Raw genomic sequence first — 20,119 nt, 5'->3', positions numbered from 1 at the left:
CATTATGTAGATGAGGCTCAGGACCAGCTGTTCAGTTGCTCCATGAATGGTTTAGATTAAAAGAATATCCTTGTGCTGGAGATTGTTGGAATCATTTCTCCAAAAAAAAGATCTTGCTAAAGATGTTCAAAAAAGGTAGATTTAGTCATCTACCTAGGATAGGTTAAGTAAAGGTAATCAGAAGACTTTTGAAAATTCCTCCTCAATATCCCTTAGCTTAATGATTCCCCACCATAACTCCCCTCCAAAGGCTAAGCCTCTGATAAAATGGTGAATTTATGAACACGAATTTTCCAGATTATAACACTGACCTATAAGTCAGAAGACTAGGATTTGCTTCTTAGTCCACAGTCATTGTCTCCTGTATATACATTCTAGATTCCATAAAAAATAAGCTCAGTGGTAGAGAACTCTTCTTAAAAAACAATTCAAGAATGGCCTATTCATCAAATTGAGGGTAGTGATTTTCAAGCAAAAGGCATCGACAAGGCATAAATCTAAGCTGTAGCGTGACCATCCGTGACAGACCACCAGTGACATCAATACCACAAAGAAATCCAACTTTACAGTGTATGAGATGCTAGTCATACACCTTGAGGTCCAGACCCCAGTCTTCCTCACTGATAAAATGACACATGAGGAACTGAGGCTTTGAGAAGCAAAATATTCTATGGACATATAAATCCTAGGGACTGCCATTAATGGCATTTCCACAGCTATGGCTCTTGGAAGCAGATTTCTGTCACTCTCTCCCGTTGCACACTGGGAATTTGGGAGCTAAGGTCCCTGTTCAAACTTGTTCCACAATAGACTCTCAGAGGTTATTTATATGGAAGAGAAAAAAAAATCAATGTTTCCTCATCAAAAGTGGGACAGGAGAAAATATGAACTGGAAATGAATATGCAAATGAATTCAGTATAGTCTTTAATGGAGTGCATAAACAGCTTCCTAAAGGCCTGATGAATGACTATTGGATACAGTCTTCATCATCAATAAATACTTCTTCGTTGCCTGCTTACCTAATCTTTCTGTAGCCTCTTCATCTTACTGCTGTAGACACCAGGTACTCAAGGAATGATTTTAGATGATATTAATGAAGAGAATGATCTTTCATGAAAAAGATATGATGCTTATCCTCAAGGAACTTTACAGGCAATACTGTGTTTTGATATATTTTATTGATTTTTCTATTAAATACATGGTCACAAGTTGGAAATTGACACCTGAATGACTAGGTTAGCAGGTAGACTCTGACACAGGCAGTGGTCTCCTTGAGAATTTGCTCTTAATTCAGTTTCTCCCTTGAATTGTTTAGGTATTACTGTTGCTTACACTTTGACTCCTGTGTCTTATTGGCCTGTACTTATCTTAATAATAACAGTAGTTTCCCACCACTCAGGTTATTCCTTATCTTTCCTTCTCCACTCTCATAAACACACACACACACACACACACACACACACTCACACACACACACACACACACACACACACACACACACACACACACACACACACACACAGTAATATCAGCCAGAAGTACCAACCCCATCTTCTGGGAGAGGAATAGGCACTCTAACCAGCCAAAGATGTCTTAGAGTGTTACCTGTTCTAAGGGAGGGGTTTTCAGGGCAGAATCCATACCTTAAAGGCAGGTGAGGATGGTAAGAATACATATAGGCCTTTTCCTCCTGGAAGCTATGACAGATGTGATAAGAGTACCCAAGCAAGAAGAAAGGTGTTGGAGCAAAGGGAAATGAGTGATAAGAATGTATGTAGTGGTATGAGTGATATTGGTTTGGGTAGATAATTTGCCTGTGGAGGAGTCAGGGAAAGTAATACATGTTAAGAAGTTGGGTAGAATAAATGGAAGGAAGGAGAAATAAGAAAGACAAGAAGAAGACACAAGGAATGTGTGATATGGGAATATGGGAAATGGCACAGGGATTACCACGTTCACAGTCACAGACTTCTAACACAACCTAACTAGAGTCTCTCTCTATAGCCAAAGATTCTGGATTTGAAGTTAGGGACATCCAGCTTCAAATACAGCCACTGAGGCTTACCTTATCTTATCAGTTTTAATGTAGGGTTTGGCATAAAAGGATTTCCTCCACATTGAGGAAATCAACAATCATTTATTAAGTGCCTACTCTGTACGTAGGGGAGGCAGCATGACCTGAATTCATTAGAACACCAGATTTCCAATCCTGCCTCTGATACATCCTGGCTTAGGATTCAGGGCAAATCACTTAATCTTCCAGTATCCTCTGGCAACTGCTTAAGATTCTTAGGTTGAAAACCAGGTGGTGAACTGCATTGGAAGGAGTTCCTCATCCAGGCACTTCCTGCAAAAATGAAAATGTAGGACCTGTTGAAATACACACACACACGTGTGTGTATACATATACATACATGTATATATGTATGTGTATTTGTGTGTAAATATGTGTATATACATATATACATGTACATACCTATATACATACATATATATGCATATATATATGTATATATATATATACATGCTAGGGATAGAAAGAAAAGTAAAACAGTCCCTGCCTTTAGACAGCTTACACTTTATTGGGGTGGGGAATATGTACATGTAAGAATATGTGTGTATGTGTGTACATATATATATATTATATATACATATACAGAATAAAAATATAATGAGGGTAGGGAGAGCATTAACATTTAAGGAGATCAGAAAGGGCCTTATATAGAAGGGCATGCTTGAGTTGAGCTGTAAAGAAAACTAAGGATTATCTTCCAGTTTTTCCCCCACATGCCCTTGAGTTTGTAAAAGTCGGACACCCTATTAGACTCTTGTCATGCTGCTACAAGAGCAGTTAAAATGTGCCCTCATTGGTGGATTTTATTGTTCAGTCATTTTCAGTCATGTCCAATTCCTTGTGACCCCATTTGGGGCTTTCTTGGCAAAGATAACCAGAGTGGTTTGCCATTTCTTGCCCAAGCTCATTTTACAGATGAGGAAACTGAGGCAGACAGGATTAGGTAATTTACCCAGGATCACACATCTAGGAAGTATCTGAGGCTGGATTTGAACTCATAAAGAAGGAGAAGGTAGGGGGCTCAGTGGTGAGCCAGGCAAACCAAGAAGGTTTTTTGGTCTGGAAATCAGCTGTCCCTAACCACCATCACATTCTTTGAAAGCCTTTTCCTGCTTCGAGTCAAGTGGGTGTGACTTTCAGGCTATGACTATGGATCTGCTTTAAGGAAACTGGAATGGTTTAAAGTACATGAAGAACCAGAAACAGCAGATGTTTAAATCTGACACAGTGGTGATATGTATGCAAGGGTGTTGTCATTTTCTTTTTTTTTTTCCCATCCAAGCTTTGAGCATTTATCTCTCACCATGAAGCATTTATATTGGGTATAAAAGATGACAGACCTGCATAAAGCAGAAGGAAATGTAGTCAGACAGCTGGAAGGATGGCCTACCCCTCCCTTGTTCCTTACACCCAAATATCTGCTTTCAGTCAGACTAGGGTGAAATGCCAATTAAAGGGTTTCTGAAAACTCTTGATAACTGATTATTTGTGAGCCTTCCAGAAGGAAGACTGGTATTTCCAAATGTTCACTGTTAAAAATCTCATCTGAAAAATAGCTTTTCTCTAAATGCACCAATGACCAAATCTTCCCAGTTCTTCCTCCCAACAAAGAAACATAAGATCTCGTCCTCCTCTATACCCCTGGAAGCAATGGCTTTGCATTGTGATACTCTCAAAGAAGACCTGTATGGTAACACTTGGGTATTTTGAACAACCCAAAACAGATCTATCATTCAAAAATAATCATTAGTACAACACCATTGAGCTAGTGGCAACTTGCAAACACTGCAGAGTTTAAATTAATAGTAATAAGAATAACAAATTGAGCCATTTATTATTCTTGAGAGCTAATTTTTTATGCTTTATGCCTTTCAAACCACTTACTAACATTATTATTAAAAACAATATGTCTACGACGTGTGTGTGTTTGTGTGTGTGTGTGTGTGTGTGTGTGTGTGTGTGTGTGTGTGTGTGTGTGTGTGTGTACACCAGCTCATCAACCTTCAGAACATGTTGGTTTCAAACTGGTTTCAGAAAGACTCATCAGAATTATGTGTCCCATCTGCTTCTTCTCTTTGGAAGCCTTATAAAATGCAACCTCAAATAAATCAGAGTTAACCGTCAGTGTAGCACACTCTCAAGTCATGTGCCTGCTTGTTTATTTGTGTTTCTCCTTACCCTTTGCAGTTAAAAAGTGCCAAGGAATTAGCCGAGACCAATGGCCACAGCCATGAGGATGCAAATGTAGGTACAGCAAGTTTGTTTACCACTTGTCATTTGATATTGGTTGAGTGTCCATCTGCATGTGATATTTTATGGATAATATAAAAGGAGATACTATTCCTGTCTGTTGGTGACTTCCTGAGACTGCTGCTTATGTCTGACTGTTATATTGGTAGATGAGCATTCATGCTGTTAGTTTAGATGCCTAAATGCTGGAATGAAAAATCTTCTAACCAACCCAGAGCCTCACATATTCAAATCACCAGGAGTCCTAATTTTCATGTCTATAAACAGCAGAGTCTAAGAAGGCCAAAGGGAGATGGGACATTGTAAGATGATAGAATATCTTGTATTATGCACGTTATCACGATTGTTATTTTAGATAGTAATAGTGGCCTTATTGACCATTATACTTAATTTATGATAACTTAGGTTTCTCTAGTGTAGGTGTTCTTAAACAGGAACCCATGAACTTATATTTTTTAATTTTGACAAGAATATTTCAGTATATTTGGTTTCCTTTGTAATGCATATACAATGTATTATTCTGAGAAGGCTTCACCAAAATGCCAAAGGAGTCCATGGTACAAAACAGGGGTCAGAACCCCTGGGCTGGTGTTTCTACTTTCCTAAAGGTAAGATCTCTGTTCTCAAGGTTCTTAATGGTTTTGGATATATAATCACCACTTAATCAATCAGAATGTGTCTATTAAGCACTTACTACCTGTAGGGCTACAAATACAAAAGAAATATTCCCTACATTCATTCTGTACTTGTTTATTTATTTTTCCCTCTCAGCAGTCCTTTTTCCTTTCACATGTGTGTATGTACTAATGCTATTCTTAGCTTCAAAAACTATTTGCTGAGTACTTTGTTTATCTGGCACAGAGTCAGAATATAGAATTTCTGAGTGAGCAGAGTGCCAGGTAGGAGGGATTTTCTATCTCGTGTGCATTCTATTTAATTATTTACAATGTAGACCCTAGCATCAGTAGCATGTCTCCCTCTCCATTTTGCATCATCTGCAAATTTAATAAGCATGCATCTAAGCTTTCATCTAAGTCATTGTCAAAAATGTTGAACAGCACAGGGCCAAAGACAGAACTTGGGAGTGCTCACTAGAGATCCACTTCTAAACTGACATTGAAATATAACAATTTGGATCTGGACTTAGTGAATCTTCTTGTACTGTCATCTAGCCCACGTCACTCCCATCTTGCCCACAAGGATAGATAGCATGACTTTATAAAATGCTTTGACAAAATGTAGATATTTTATATCTAGAGAATCACAGTCATTCTCCTCCTGATTAATACCCTAGGAATCTTCGTAAAATGAAAGATTAATTTGATGTGACCTGTTCTTTATGAAACTAATGCTGGCTGTGAGTGATTGCAGTTTCCCTTTCTAAATGTTCACAAACCATCCCTTTGATAATACATTCCAGCATTTTATCACAAATCAAAGTCAAGTTCACGGCTTATTTTTTTCCGAGTTTACCTTCTTTTCTTTTTGGAAAATCAGAACAATCACCTGTTTCCAGTCTTAGAGTATCACTTCCATTTTCTAAGAGCTTTCAGAAATCACTGACATTTATCCAGCAAGCATCCCCAACAGATTTCTCAGTACCTTGGGATTCAGTTCATTTCAGCTTGGCTATTTGAAATGATTCAGGACAATTAGATGTTCTCTTACAATCTCTTCTTATTTATATAGAATTGTTTTTGTCCTTGTTGTCATTCCAACTTACAGTAGTGATACTAAAGAAAAATCTCAGGCCATGTAGGAAGAAGGGAAAAGAGGGAATGAAAGACATGTAAGCGATCATTTAGTTTCCCCTTATTTTCACATAAGGAAATGGAGCCCGAGAGAAGTGCTGAGAGACAGGGTCAGGAATTGTCTGTAAATTCATTATTTGTTTGTTCTTCTATTACAACTTAGTAACTTAAGAGAAGATAGTTGAGGGCCTACAAGACCTTGTGTCATGAAAAGTATTAGAATCTAATGGTCCAGTATAGTGAGCCTATCTATGCTACTTATTATTAATTGTATGGCCTTCAGCAAGACATATCTGTTACTTCTTTAGATCTCACACTGAATTAAATTGTCTTTTAAGATCCTTGCCCACTCTTAATCCTATTATGTAATCATAAATGATTGAGCTAAAAGAATCTTTAAAGTTCATCTAGTTCAACCCCTTTTTACAAATGAAGAAACTGAGTAGCCACCTATCAAATTTAGTTGTAATTACTGTTGTTGTTTTGTCATTTTTCAGTCATATCTGACTCTTCATGACCTTACTTGGGGTTTTCTTAGCAAAGATATTGGAATGGTTTGCCATTTCTTTCTCCAGCTCCTTTGACAGATGAGGAAACTGAGGCAAACAGGGTTAAGAGACTTGCCCAGAGTCGCACAGCTAGTAAATGTCTGAGGCCAGATTTGAACTCAAGCATCCATCTCACATTGTCATATTGTCTCATATTGTCTCCCTTTATGTATTTCATTTCTTGCCCAGGAAGCCATGGTAGGTAAGGGAAATTTAAAAAATCAGTCATTTTTGCTATTTGTTAGAGTTGCTGTTAAAAGGTCTTATGAAGGAATATTTGGGGGAAAAAAGTCTGAAATAAAGTTGTTTTTTTTTTTCTCTCTGAAGATTTTGTCTTACCTCTGTACTGATAATTTGAAGCAAGGTACTTTAATAGGCTATTACATTAAAAGCCTGTATTTAAAATATTATTGACTGAAACAAATAGATTTTTGCTACTGCCATTCACATCAGAGGCTGGTGCACAGTGAACCTGTTCTGACTGAGCATATCATGCTTGGGATAGCTCATACTGGCTTTTTTGGGTAACATCCATGACCACTTACCGTGACAGCTTCTGGCATTCTGTTTTGGCCTTCTAAAATTGCATTGGCACTCACGTGTCCGATGTGCACCTGAAAGATTTCATCAGTAATTCTGAAGGGTGTCTTCTGTAAAACATTTCCATCCTTGCAGTTTACTAACTTCTTTCCCAAGTGCCAAGGAGCTCCCAGACTCCAGCATATTATTTACACGTGGAAACATTATAGATCCCATTACATTATTGCCATATGGCCATAATTATTGTTATTTTCCTGGAGTATATTTTTTCAGCATCATAGTTAACACCATATTTTTATTTGTTTAGCTCCATATTTAACATAGAACTAGATACGAATCCTACCCAGCAGTCTCATGGGCTTACAGGCTCACTGAATGTGGCAACATAAATGTTAGAGACAGAAAATTGTACAGATAAAGAAAGTGAGGCCCAGAGTCCTGCAGTGACTTAGCCAGCATCACAGTCCAGCAAATGACAGAGCCAGGGTTCAGACTCGGGTGTTTTAACACCAAATCCAGTAGCCCCTTAAATAAACTACATCCTTTCCCTCTTTCCTGGATATTCCAAAATCCTTTGCCAGAATCAACTTTTTTCTGGAGGAAAGGATAAATGTATCACTGTTGGGAAAATGGAACAACTCTGTCAGGTCCTGATCTTGGTCAGGGCCCAAATTGCTGAGGGCAAGCATTTTATTTGCATGTGAAATTTTGGATATTAACACCAGCTAGAACAAATCACATCTTTTAATCTAAAATTAGCCTTTGTCCCAGGGCCTTCTGTCTCAATCCTATCCCCCTCCTCATTTTAAATGTATACCCTGTATTTTTGTTCTTTGGAGAAACAATATTGCATTGATGCCATACTGATAGAAATGATTTTTTCTCACAATAAAGGAAAGCTTCTGAATGATCATATTTACACATTAGCACAGTACAGTTATAATTACTTCAAACATGTAAAGATATCCTTCGCAATTTTAAAACGTGGCTTTCTACCTTCACTAACCAAAGGACAGATACATATATATGTGTGTATGTGTATATATGCACATACCTACACATATATGTGTATATGTGTACATGTGTGTAAATGTATATTGTGTATACATGCATGTGTGTATATATGTATATGTTTATATATACATATATATATATATATACACACAGAGGGAGAGATGGGAGAAAGATGTATAAGAGACCCCAAAGTAAAAAGGGTCATACCATCAAAGACAAAGTAAAGCCCAAATAACTGTTCTTATGTAGCTTTTTCTCTTCATTTAACAAACAGCACAAAGGACCATTGGTCTAAAGTCAGAAGTCCTGGATTCAGATTCTTTCACTAACACTCAGTACCTTTGTGACTTTCAACAAATCACTTACTTATGGAATCTTAATTTCCTTAGCTGTAAAAGGACAAGGTTGGAAGAGATGGGTTTTGTAGGCTTTAGATCTATGATCCTAAAGATTCCTAACACCCTTCAATAGACAATATTCCCTTTCCTTCTCCTCCACTGGCCCTACTACCAAGGGACAGAGTGAGATCATCAAGCATCTACCCCTGAACCATCACCACCACCACCCCGCCCCCCCCCCCCCCCCCCCCCCCGCCCACATTGGGTCTGGTCTTTAGTAAAACTCAACACCTGCAATTCCTTTGGAAGGAAAAAAAAAGTCTGAAATAAAGCTTTTGTTTAATTTGATGATTTTGTCTCAGATCTGTATCAACAATTTGAAGGAAGGTACTTCAACAGGTCATTAGACTAAAAGCCTGTATTTAAAACATTATTGACCAAAATAAATATTCCTTCATAAATATATCATCTTTTTTGTGTACTTTTATCTTCCCTTCTGCCCCACCCCCTGTTGCATTGGCATTGCCCTTTCTTTCCCATGGCGCTCATTCTTTCCTTCTTACTCCAGGGCTTCTCAGTCGATCAACCAGCAAGTATTTGCTGAGTGCTTTCTCTGATCCCAGTACTGAAGATAGAAAAGTCTCTATTCAAAAAGAGTTTGCATTCTACCAGGGGAGGCAAGGACATATATAAATATAGGTAACAACATTTAGAAATATAAACATATACAATAAATAATGTTAAACGCAAGGTAGTTTGAAAGGCAAAGCACTAGCATTTGAGTAAGGATCAGGAAAGGCTTCATGCTGAGGCCTGTGGAAAAAAAGGAGCCACTTCCCTAATATCTGTTGATTGATTGATCCTATTAGAGATTGTTCTGTTCCTGACAGCCATGCCCTTACTTCATAACAAACTGATCTGTCATGTATGTTATCCTATCAGGCCCTTGCTCTGTGCTAGGAAATTGATAAATAGTGAGTTATAGCCCAGAGGATACTGAGTCTGAAGTTAGAGGATACGGTTGGAATCCCACTTCCCTTACTCAATACCTGGGTGACCTTGGGGAAAATACTTCACCTCCAAGCCTTGGTTTCCTCATCTGTAAAATAAAAAGTTTGGCCATATGGTTTGTATGGTCTTTCCAGCTCCAAATCATGTGTTTCCCCATTAGTCCAAGCCAAAGTGATAATGAATCAATGGTTCACACCTATTCTTTCTCCATGTAGGCTTTGTTCCAGAAGTGTCATTTAAGCCTTTGCATGGGATCACTTTTTCCTTTCCTCAGAAGGACCGTGCTGTCTTTCGTCTACTCTCATATTAACACCTCCCTCCCAAAACCTGTGTCTTTCCTCTCCGGTGCCTTGAATCATCATCTTTAGTTTTCTTACGCTGAGGCTGCACTTCTCTCTGATTTTGCTACCTTCTCCCAGACTTGTTTACCACTTCATCATGAGTTAACCACATCCCCTGCTGCCTGCCAAGGAATCCACAATCCATCTGAGCAAACCCACAGAGAAATTCCATCCCAGTGTCCCTGACAGCTGTTGATGGTAATTGGGGCCCTTCCATGAACCTTGACCCTCCCAGCCTCTAGGGGAGAATCAGGGAGAGAATTTCTCTCCAAGATAAAGAAGGTAGCTTCATGCAAGCTTTGCTTAACCTTGTTTTGTTTTTTTAATACTCAAGAAAGGAAATATTATAGAGTGTTATTAGCAAACAAGAAGCTGTTAGGAAAATACAACCTTGTGGTTTTGTTCTGACTGCAAGCTGGGAGTGGGTGGTTCTTGTTTGGTTACTAGAAAATTCTGGTGCATCTACCTCCCCTAATATCCAAAATTTAATTGTCATAGGAAGGTGACACTTAGCCTTTCTAAGGGGACACAAACTCTGAACCAGGAGTCAGAAAAACCGGAGTTCATTTACTTACCTTAGTCATTTACTAGCTGTACAACCCTGAGCAAGTCACTTAACCTCTGCTGGCCTCAATTTCCTCAGCTATAAAATAAGAATAATAATATCACATTCTTCCCAGAGTTGTTGTGAAGATCAAATGAGAAAGCATTTGTAAAGTGCTTAGCAAAATGATTGACAAATAGTAGGTGCTTAATAAATACTTAGCCCCTCCCCTTCCTTTCAGCATCAGATTAGCCACAGAGTGATGAATTCTTCAGTCATCATAATGCTGGAGGTCAGCTACTAAGCTACAAAGGGTTCTGTGATCTGTATGAGTAGGAAAAATACTCAGACTAATGAAATTAAAAATTTTAACATATGTAAAATGTAGGATCCATATAACAGGATTAGTACACACTTGATAATTCTGACAGGTTTTGTTCAGAGAACTAAAATGCCTTGTTGTTCCAAACCAGATAGAAGGAATATTCAAGGGAAACGAGACCATCAGCTCTAGGCCAAAGAATTCTATGACCATATTATTCACCTAAACCAGAACAGACCCAAAGAGTATTTATCCATTTTGAAGATCATAACTCTACTTCCCTAAACAGTCTTGAGCAATATTCTTATGGGTGTTAACCCCACATATAATCATTTAGACCATTAGACATGTTTCTGTATCCATCTATGAATACTTTTCAGCAAAAGTGGGCCCTATGTGTTGCCCTGGGATGGTAGAACAGAGAGAAATCTAGCATCTCTTTTCAAAAACAAAGCCCAGTTTCCAAAAGGTAAATAATTATAAGTAATGAAGTAGCAATACTTAAATACCTAACTGTAATAATACCGTCTGTCTGTCAAGAGTCAGCATGGTGTAATGGATGATGACTAACCTTGGAAGACCTGGACTCAAAGTCCTGATTCTGACAGATACTATGTGACCATGACCAAGTCACTAACTCCTGATGGCCCCAGGCAATTCTGTAAGACTAAAAGTCACAGATGCATTGCTGACCTATATAAGTGTAGGGAATTTCCATACTTAGATGCATTGATAAAATCACAATTCTGGGTCTTCTCAAAAAAATGCCACCAACTTAAGAATCTGGGAGCATTTGACAGGAAAGAATAAGAAAATGGCCATTCTTGAGTACTTTTGTAAAGCAGAATGAAGCATACTCTGTAGGAGATTCTAGAGGAACATGGTTTTAGGTCTCCATGTAGGAATAAAAAACTTAGAAATTTGAACATGGGATCTTGAAATGAAGTATTTAAGGTTGTGAGAGCCTAGATCTTAAGTATTCTGCTTTCTGCCCACATCAGAACTCACGGGGAATAGTCACTCCTTGTTTAGTATCCCAGCTTCCCAATGAGATCAGCTAAGTTTTCAATTTATGAGCCTGAGAACACTAGGAAAGTTAAGAGAATAAAATGGATTACATCTCTGAATAGTAATTAAGCCATTTTAAGTGATTGAATCAAAGATATCCACAATATCCAAGCCAAGCTCAATTTAATCAACAAAGGCGAATACCAGAGGTTCAGCTCTTTAGGATAAATCACGTTAGGAGACACAAGCAGTCTGATTTTACAATTATGAAAAGAAAGTACAGAGATCTTATTCCTGGGCATACTGCCCAGTAAATGGCAGCCTGTTATGACCTCACATGAGAGAGAGGGAGAGAGTGAAAGAGAGAAGGATTTGGGGGGAGGGGGAAGGGAGGGAGGGAGAGAGAGAGAGGGAGAGGGGGCGCACTTAGTCACATGAGTACATGAAAAGATTCACCTCTAGAAGGAATGTCAGAAGCAGAAATTTTGCCCAAAAGCCCTGACAGAAAATGGAAGGGAAAATGATCACCTCTGGCTTTTAGCATGGGTTGGGGGAAAAAAAGCAGAAAGGGAGGCAAGGAGCCAAAAATATACTGACTGGCCTGTGAGCACCGAGCTAAAATGATACTTGGAATGGAGAGCAGATTTTGTAGGTAAACTTCCCTTTCTTTTTGTCACTCATATACTGATAAGAAGTGTTTAAATTTTCTAGAATTTGCAAATGTGTTGAATACTGCAACAATGATGTCCATACAATACAACCTGTACCATCATAAATTGAAAGAGAAGACAGGAGATGGCAGAGTAGAGATGTATGAACTTTACTGACCTGAAGTGTATCTAGGCCAGTCTTCCTTGGGTAGAATTGGAAACCAGTGATTTGTTCTACTGTTATATAAGGATTTCATAGCCCTGCACTCCTTTGACTTTTGTCATATCTTTCTGTAGCCTTGGGAAAGGGAAAACTCATTCTCTTTTCCTACATGCATAGTTCATTTACTGCCTGATCCAATTACTTCTCCAACACAAGGGAATCCTCTACTCTGTTGCACTGGGGGTTGCTAGGAAGATGCTGGATTATGCTTGACTGCAGGGATGGAGATGGGAGTAGAGGAAGGAAATTTGCATAAATTTCACTCTTCTCAATACAGCCAGCTCATTCTAATCAACCCTGGCGATTAGCGGGTGACAGATGTCACAGTCAAATCTCCCTCACAGCCCATTCCTTCTTAAAAAACCTTTGCCAAAGGTGTTTTTCTGATTAGAATTAAAACTCATGCATATGATTGTAGAAAAGCTTGTCCTGAAATAGATTATGCAATCAAATCAAGCAGTTCTCATCACCCATGGGACATATTGCAAATAGATTGATTAATATTGGTAGACTGTACAGCAATACTTCCTCATGGAAAGGGTATGATTGCTCTCAAGTTGGGTGTAGCAACAAACATTTTTAAACATTTTGGGAGTGTCCCAAATCATCTCCAGTCTCACCTTTCCTGTTCTTCTTTTCTCTCTCTCCATCCCTTCCTTTCTCACACTGGGTACCATCACTGGTTTTGGAGTAGTAACTAAAACACCACTCAAAAAGATGAAATGACCAAAGGCTCATTAGGAAATATATGCAGTAGTTCCTCAAAACCTCTAGTAGCAGAGACCTCCACTTATCCCCACTTACCTCCTGACCTATGTGAACTCAGTGAATAGAGAAGGAACAGGGCTGCCCAGCCTGATGCATGAGGACCTCTACCCAAGTAATTTCCAGGCAGCCAGGTGTGATTTTCAGAACCCGTGGTGCCTAGGATGTTGTTTGCTTCTGTGATTTTGTTAGAATTGTCCTCAAGGTAAAGTAGTTCGGTTCCATTCATATTTAAAACTTAATTAGAAAAATCCCTGATCTTATATAGACGATGAAACACCTAAATTGACCCAGGGTGAAATGAAGATCGTTTCCGTTTTCTTTAGGATCTTGGTATCAATTTTCCTTCCAGGACAGTGAGAGCTAAGGATCTTCCTCAGAACCAGAACACTGGTCGTAAGCAACTCCTTGTGCGGTAGTGGAAAGCATGGGACTGGATTTAGTCACAAAATCTAGGCTTGAATTCTGAATTGGCCATTTCCTGAAGCCTCTGTGACCCAAGGGGAGTCACATCATCTCTCTAGGCTATAATATCTTCATCTGAAAAACGTGGGGACTCACTACATGACCTCTAAATGGCCTTTTTTAGCTCCAGATTCTATGATTATATAAACTTTTTTCCTTCTGCCCTTTCCTTCTCCCTAAAGTGTTGAATTCATTAAATTATTGAACTCAGAAGAAACATCTTAGGATAGTCACATCAATCCCTTCTTTCCAAACATGGAAACTCCCCTATGTAGGGGTGAAAAGTTGCAGTTACTATGAAAGGAGTCATCGTGATCCCATCCTGTGTCTGGAATGTACAGCTGAAATATCTCTGTGTCAGTACCATCAAAGGTTCCAAGCTTCTCTGTCCCCCAATAGACCCATTCCCTTCCAGGGTTAATCTTACCTTTGCACGGGGATAAATGTGTACCTCTTTTCTTTTCCACATTAATATACATTAAGGATATCTGGGACATTCTCATACATCCTTGAGATGGTCTATTCCCTTCCACCCCCTCTTTGGCACATGCTCAGTATTTCAGGAGACATATGCTCCATACTGATCTTTATCTTGAACCAATTTAGTTAATTCCTAAAAGTAACTGAGTAGTGCAAAAGTAGTCAAATTATTTTTAGCACTAAGGCTGTCCTGGGCATCCTTGATCAAAGCATTGCCTCAAAGGAGGTTGCATGTTTCACTTTGGGGGAGCTTTGCATAGAGCTATTTAGCTAGGGATACTGCATTTATTCATAAGTTCAGTGAATCTCTTTAACCCCAAGTCAAAGCCTTAGAAGTAGTTTTAAGTCCATTGGAGCATGAGGAGAAATCAGAAGAAACTTGTTTCCAAAAAGAGGTAGTAGTGGAGCCTGTATCTCTGATTTAGCAATATTGGACCTTCCCTCTAGTTAAACCACCAGCAGAATGATGGGATCTTGGCCACCTCAGGCTACCAAAACACCACGTTGCCATGCAGGCTGAACATCTTGGCCACAGAAGAGTCTGTCCCCCTGAGCCACAGAAATCTTTGTGCATTGATTTCAGCTGGCATCAGTCTGTTTGGTAAATACCCACAGTTACTGGAAGGCACAGGAAATCAGGCCCTTGCCAGGTAATGCCAATTATTCCCTGAATCCTGGAGGGCTTTTGGGGGGGAGGGGAAAGAAGGGCAGACTTGCTAGTTTTAGAACACTTAATGGTTTTGCAGATTTCTGTTCATTTAATTTGTTCAAGAAAATCCTGTCAGTCTCAGCTTTCCTTAGCCCAGAAATTGCCCTTATAGGAGAGATGCTATGATGTTCACCATCACTGTCATTATATATGTGTGTGTTTGTGTGTGTATGTGTGGAAGTGTGTGTGTGTGGCAGCATTCCATTAGATCATAGAGGGTGAGTGATGGACATTTTTATTTGGAACATTTCCATAGTGCTCTGGGGATGCTGATGAGCCGCTTGTTTTTATGAGACTTTCAGATTTTAATTAGCACAGGCAATTTCTTTATAGTCCTAACTTTCAGGAAGAAGACCTGAAAGTGTGAGAAGTGGTTGTGAGTACAAATGTGCGTGAAAAGCAACTTTCCCCATTTATTATGTGAATTTACCTTTTCTTTTTTCTGCCCATACACATTTGCAGTGAAGAGGCAATCTCTTTCAGATTGGCATCCATTTATGAAAAAAATGGTACCCATTTTATAGTGTAAGCCTTAAATTAGCACCTTCAGAATAAATGTAGTCACTGTGCACTGAACTGGTAACCAGGAGAGCCAGTAAATGGCAGTTGTCCCCAAATTTGATCCAGTGTCAGGCATAGAAAAAAGTCATCTTTTATTATTTTTCATTCCTACATAAAAATAGAATTATTCACAATCTTTTTTTGAAACCAGTTTATTCTCCTTGCCTACATGCCCAGTCCTTTTTCTTCTACCTGTGTAAGTAAAAATAATAGCTAACATTTGCAGAGCATTTACTCTGTACCAGAAAGGCAGCTAGGTGTCTCAGTGAATAGAGCTCTGGGTCTCGAGATGGGAAGACCTGAGTTCAAATGTGGCCTCTGACACTTACTAGCTATGTGACCCTTGGCAAGTCACTTAACCACTGTTTGCTTTAATCCAGGAAATGGCAAACCACTCCAGTATCTTTGCTGAGAAAACCCCATAGACAGTATGGTCCGTAGGGACAGGAAAGGCGGACACAACTGAACAGCCATAACTAGAATGTGCCAGGCTGTAAGCTGAGTACTTTACAATTATTATTTCATTTAATCCTAACAATCCCAGGAAGTAGGTGTTTGTATTATCACCAACCCCATTTTACAGATAAGGAAACTGAGGCCCAGGGAGGCTAAGTGACTTCCCCAAGGATCCAATGCTTGAAATAATAATAATGAGAATAGTTAGCTCTTTTGTGCTGAGCGCTTTACAATTTATATCTCGTTTGATCCTCATAACAGCCCTAGAAGGTAGCATTTTAAAGATGAGGATACGGGCAAGGACTGGCTTGAGTTCTACCCAGGATCTGGTCCAATACCCTCATTTTGTAAATGAGGAGATTAAGGTCCACAAAGGTTAAATGACTTGCCTAAAATCACACAGGTGAATCCTCAGAGACAGGATTCAATTTCAATTTCAATGCAGATTTCTGATTCCAGAGCTATTTTTTTCTTACTGTACTACACTGCCTTCTATATTTCTTCTGGTGTTCTCCCATGAGTCTTCTCATTCCTCTTGAATCTCTTCCTCTGTTCTGAAATCTTGTAGCACTTAGATGACATAATTTAGTACCTAATATTATACCACTTAGTGTTGTTCATTGGGATAATAGAATCTTAGAACTTCAAGGGAAAACTTTAAGCCTCATCTAGTCTAATGGTGTCAAACTCACATAGAATTTGGAACCACTAAAGAATCCCTGCACTCTGTGTATTAGCAACCACTTAATTAGAAAGCCACATTTAGAAATAGGTAGTTAGAAAGCCACATATTAGCATTATTTATGTTCTATTGTATATTTACTTTGTAAATATTCTCCAGTTACACTTTAATCTGGCGGCCCATACTGACCACAGAGTGGCCTGCAGGTTGCATGTTTGACACCTCTGATTTTGTCTCACCTCCTCATTTTAACAGAAAAAGTGGAAAGAGTGCTGGATTCAGAATCAGAAATTCTGGGTTCAGATCCTGGTTCTGCTATCTTTACACTCATGTGACCTGGAGTGAGTAGGTCGCTTAAACTCTGTGGGCCTTAGTTTCCTCATCTGTAAAATGAGGGTTCTAGGTGACCTCTGAGGCTCTGTTGAGTCTATGATCCTATGATCTGTTGCCAGGGGTGGGGAACCTGTGACCTTGAGATCACATGTAGCCCTCAACTTTGGCTCTTTGACTGAATCCAAACATGACAGAATTCTTCTTTTAAATAAAACTTGGACTCAGTCAAAAGGCTGCACTAGGACACTAGGCTCCTTACCCATTCTATTCCAGCCCCTTTCGTTTTATTTGTTGTTCTTGCTCAGTCATGTTCGGTAACATCCAGTTCTTTGTGACCCCTTTTTGGAGTTTTCTTGGCAAAGGTACTGGAGTGGTTTGCCATTCCTTCTTCAGTCATTTAGAGATGTGGAAAGTGAGGCCAACAGTGTTTAGTGACTTGCCAGGATCACACAGCTAGTAAATGTCTGAGTCCAAACTTGAACTCAGGTCTTCCTAACTCCAGACCTGGTGTTCTGTCCCACTGTGTGATCTAGCTGCCACTTTATTTTACTGATGAAGAAACTGAGATCTGAAGAGATACCACAGTGATTTGCTCAGTATAAAAAAAAAAAGTGTTTAGAGGCAAGATGTGAGGCAGTGCCTCTGACCACAAATCACATGCTCTTCCCATAGTACCTTTCTGGGGGAAATATAAAGTTTAAATGAAACCATGGTCCCTGCCTTTATTCCCATATGGTCTAGTCCTATCCCCGCCCAATATAAAATGTGGACTTCCTGAGAAAATTATGTGTCATACTTCTCTATCATTCCCAGCAGTTGGCGCACCCTTAAGCCCTAACAAGGACTAAATACATACAATTGATTGATTAAATTGAAGAGTTCCCAAAGCTCTGGGACCTGATCAGGCAGGATATGGCAAGATGGAGAATTTAAGGAAGAGATGTTTCCTTTAGGGCGGTGATTGGTGTATTGTTTTTTGTTTTTTTGACTTTGTGTACCTAGCCTATCCCTCTTAGTAGGTGTTTAATACAGGTTTATTGAACTGAATTGCATTAAATTTAAAGTAATGGAGTCAAGAAAAGTCAGAAACCTATATAACTATGGGCCTTTAATACTAAAGGAAGGAACTATGGTATTCAACTCCCTCATTCAATACATGCAGAATCTGCTAATTTGTTGATTTTTTATGTATTAATATTATGTTATAATCTTATCTAATTGTTTCATGTGTGCATCTTGTCTGTCCAATAATAGCTTACCTTTATTGGTTTGGTAAGTACTCACAAACCAATTTTTGCCTTCCCAATAATAACATATTTATTGGTTTACCCATGGAGTGGGTAGGGCAAATATAAATGTGTTCCCATTTTTCAGATGAGGAAATTGAAGTTCTGGAATTACAGAGACAGTGAATGTCCGAGCCAAGATTTGAACCCAGTTTTTCCATCTCCACTGTTCCTACCACACCATACCACCTCCTGTCATCTCCTTAAAGGCAGAGGCTGGCCTGCGTTTTAACTCCAAACCGCTTCTCATATCATGTCAGGCAAACAGTAGGCATTGCAGAAATGAATGAACTGACCTGAACAATCCCATTTGTTTGGTCTCTCCTATCTATTGCAGCAGGTGGGGAGAAGGAAAGAAAGAGAGGAATTTGATCAACACCACTCAGCTGATAGGACATTTAGGATGTTTTCTTTGCACAACCCCCAGATTGCTAGCCATGACCCAGATCATGCTTTAGTAATGTCTAGGGCACCCAGTTCTTCCTGTTCTATATGAGGAGACAAGAGGTGATGATAGAGAATTGGTCTTAGCAAGAAAACTGTTTAATATTTACCAAGCACCCACAGAGAGCCGGGCAAACCTGGTGGGGCTTGATTTTACTTTAGTAATCATCCAATGACTTTTTTGTCCTGTTCATCGGTTCACATCTCATCTATTCTGGTGGCCTATATTTGCCATTAGAAAGGTCAAATGTAACCTCTAAATTTTCATATTATCAGTAGTAACCTAAACTCAGCAGGTGAAAATTATGATAGAGAGTGCTTTGTAGTGGAAAAAAATAAGAGGTGTCTTTCTGAGAAATGAACTGGGAAACCAACGTGCCAAGAGTACCATAATACAATTAATCTTTACCCACAATAGAGTTAGCATCATATGAGATAAAGCAAAGAGACTAATTCTGGATGCACACACATGCATTTACAGGGATTTCTCTGTGCATTCTTCTGTTTCTTAAATTTTATTGGCTGGGGAAATTGTTCGTGTTCATACTTTTCCAAGCAATGAAAGGGGGTGGGGAAGTCTGTTAAGTGAATGGAGAATGAAAAGCATAGGGAAGTAGAGAATTTATTACTTATTTTCTTTAAATATGACTCAGAAATACAGTGGCATGTTGCAGATTAAAAACATTTTTGCTTAAGTTGGCAAACTGGGAAGAATGCTATATTCAGAAAACCTTTGTTCTACTTCTTAACTCCATCACCTTGGAGAAGTCATCTAACTTGCTTGAGACTCGTTTTTTTTTTCTCAACACTAACATGAGAAGATTGGATTTTAAAAAAGGGTAGAATGGAAAGATCACTGGACTTGAGGGTCAGAAAAAATGTGTCCACATCTCATCTGTTCCACTTACCAGTTGTGTGATAATGAACAAGTCACTTCAGTCTCTGAGCATCAGTTTCCACTTCTGTAAGATGCTGGTAATACAAACCCCACAAGGTTTTGTAAAGAAAGTACTTTATAAACAGCAGGTGTAATTTCTTATTATCCCTAAGAATCCTTTCCAGCTAGGTGTGAAAAATAAAGTGATATTCCCCAATTAAACTACGATTCAGGCAGCAATAGACTTACTATTTAATAAGGCAACATTTAAGAAATGGAAATGACATTATCCTCTGGAATTGAATATAGCCGTGATCTGTAATAACTTCAAAAAAAAGCTCAACATATCTTACATCTAAGATAATAAAGACACCATTATTTTAAAATATTATATATAAAAAGCTCAGCATACCTCATACCTAAGTTAATAAAGAAATTAATTTTAA

The 20,119-nt window shown here is 38.8% G+C and overlaps 1 protein-coding gene across 4 annotated transcripts in view; it reads left to right on the top strand.

The window, feature by feature from the left end:
• Nucleotides 1–20,119, top strand: part of ENOX1 (ecto-NOX disulfide-thiol exchanger 1) — a 341,922-nt gene that overhangs the window by 273,269 nt on the left and 48,534 nt on the right. For 3 of the 4 annotated variants that reach the window (XM_072617159.1, XM_072617156.1, XM_072617158.1), the window contains one exon: nucleotides 4,263–4,319. The exons of the other annotated variant lie outside the window; for it this stretch is intronic. In XM_072617159.1, the coding sequence (XP_072473260.1) occupies nucleotides 4,263–4,319 (57 nt within the window). The remainder of the gene's footprint in view (nucleotides 1–4,262; nucleotides 4,320–20,119) is intronic. 4 annotated transcript variants of the gene reach the window in all.

Source organism: Notamacropus eugenii, chromosome 6, assembly GCF_028372415.1.
Source record: "Notamacropus eugenii isolate mMacEug1 chromosome 6, mMacEug1.pri_v2, whole genome shotgun sequence".
Classification (NCBI taxonomy): Eukaryota; Metazoa; Chordata; class Mammalia; order Diprotodontia; family Macropodidae; genus Notamacropus; species Notamacropus eugenii.
Note: the sequence above shows the minus strand (reverse complement) of the source record. Positions and strands in the feature narration are given on the sequence as shown.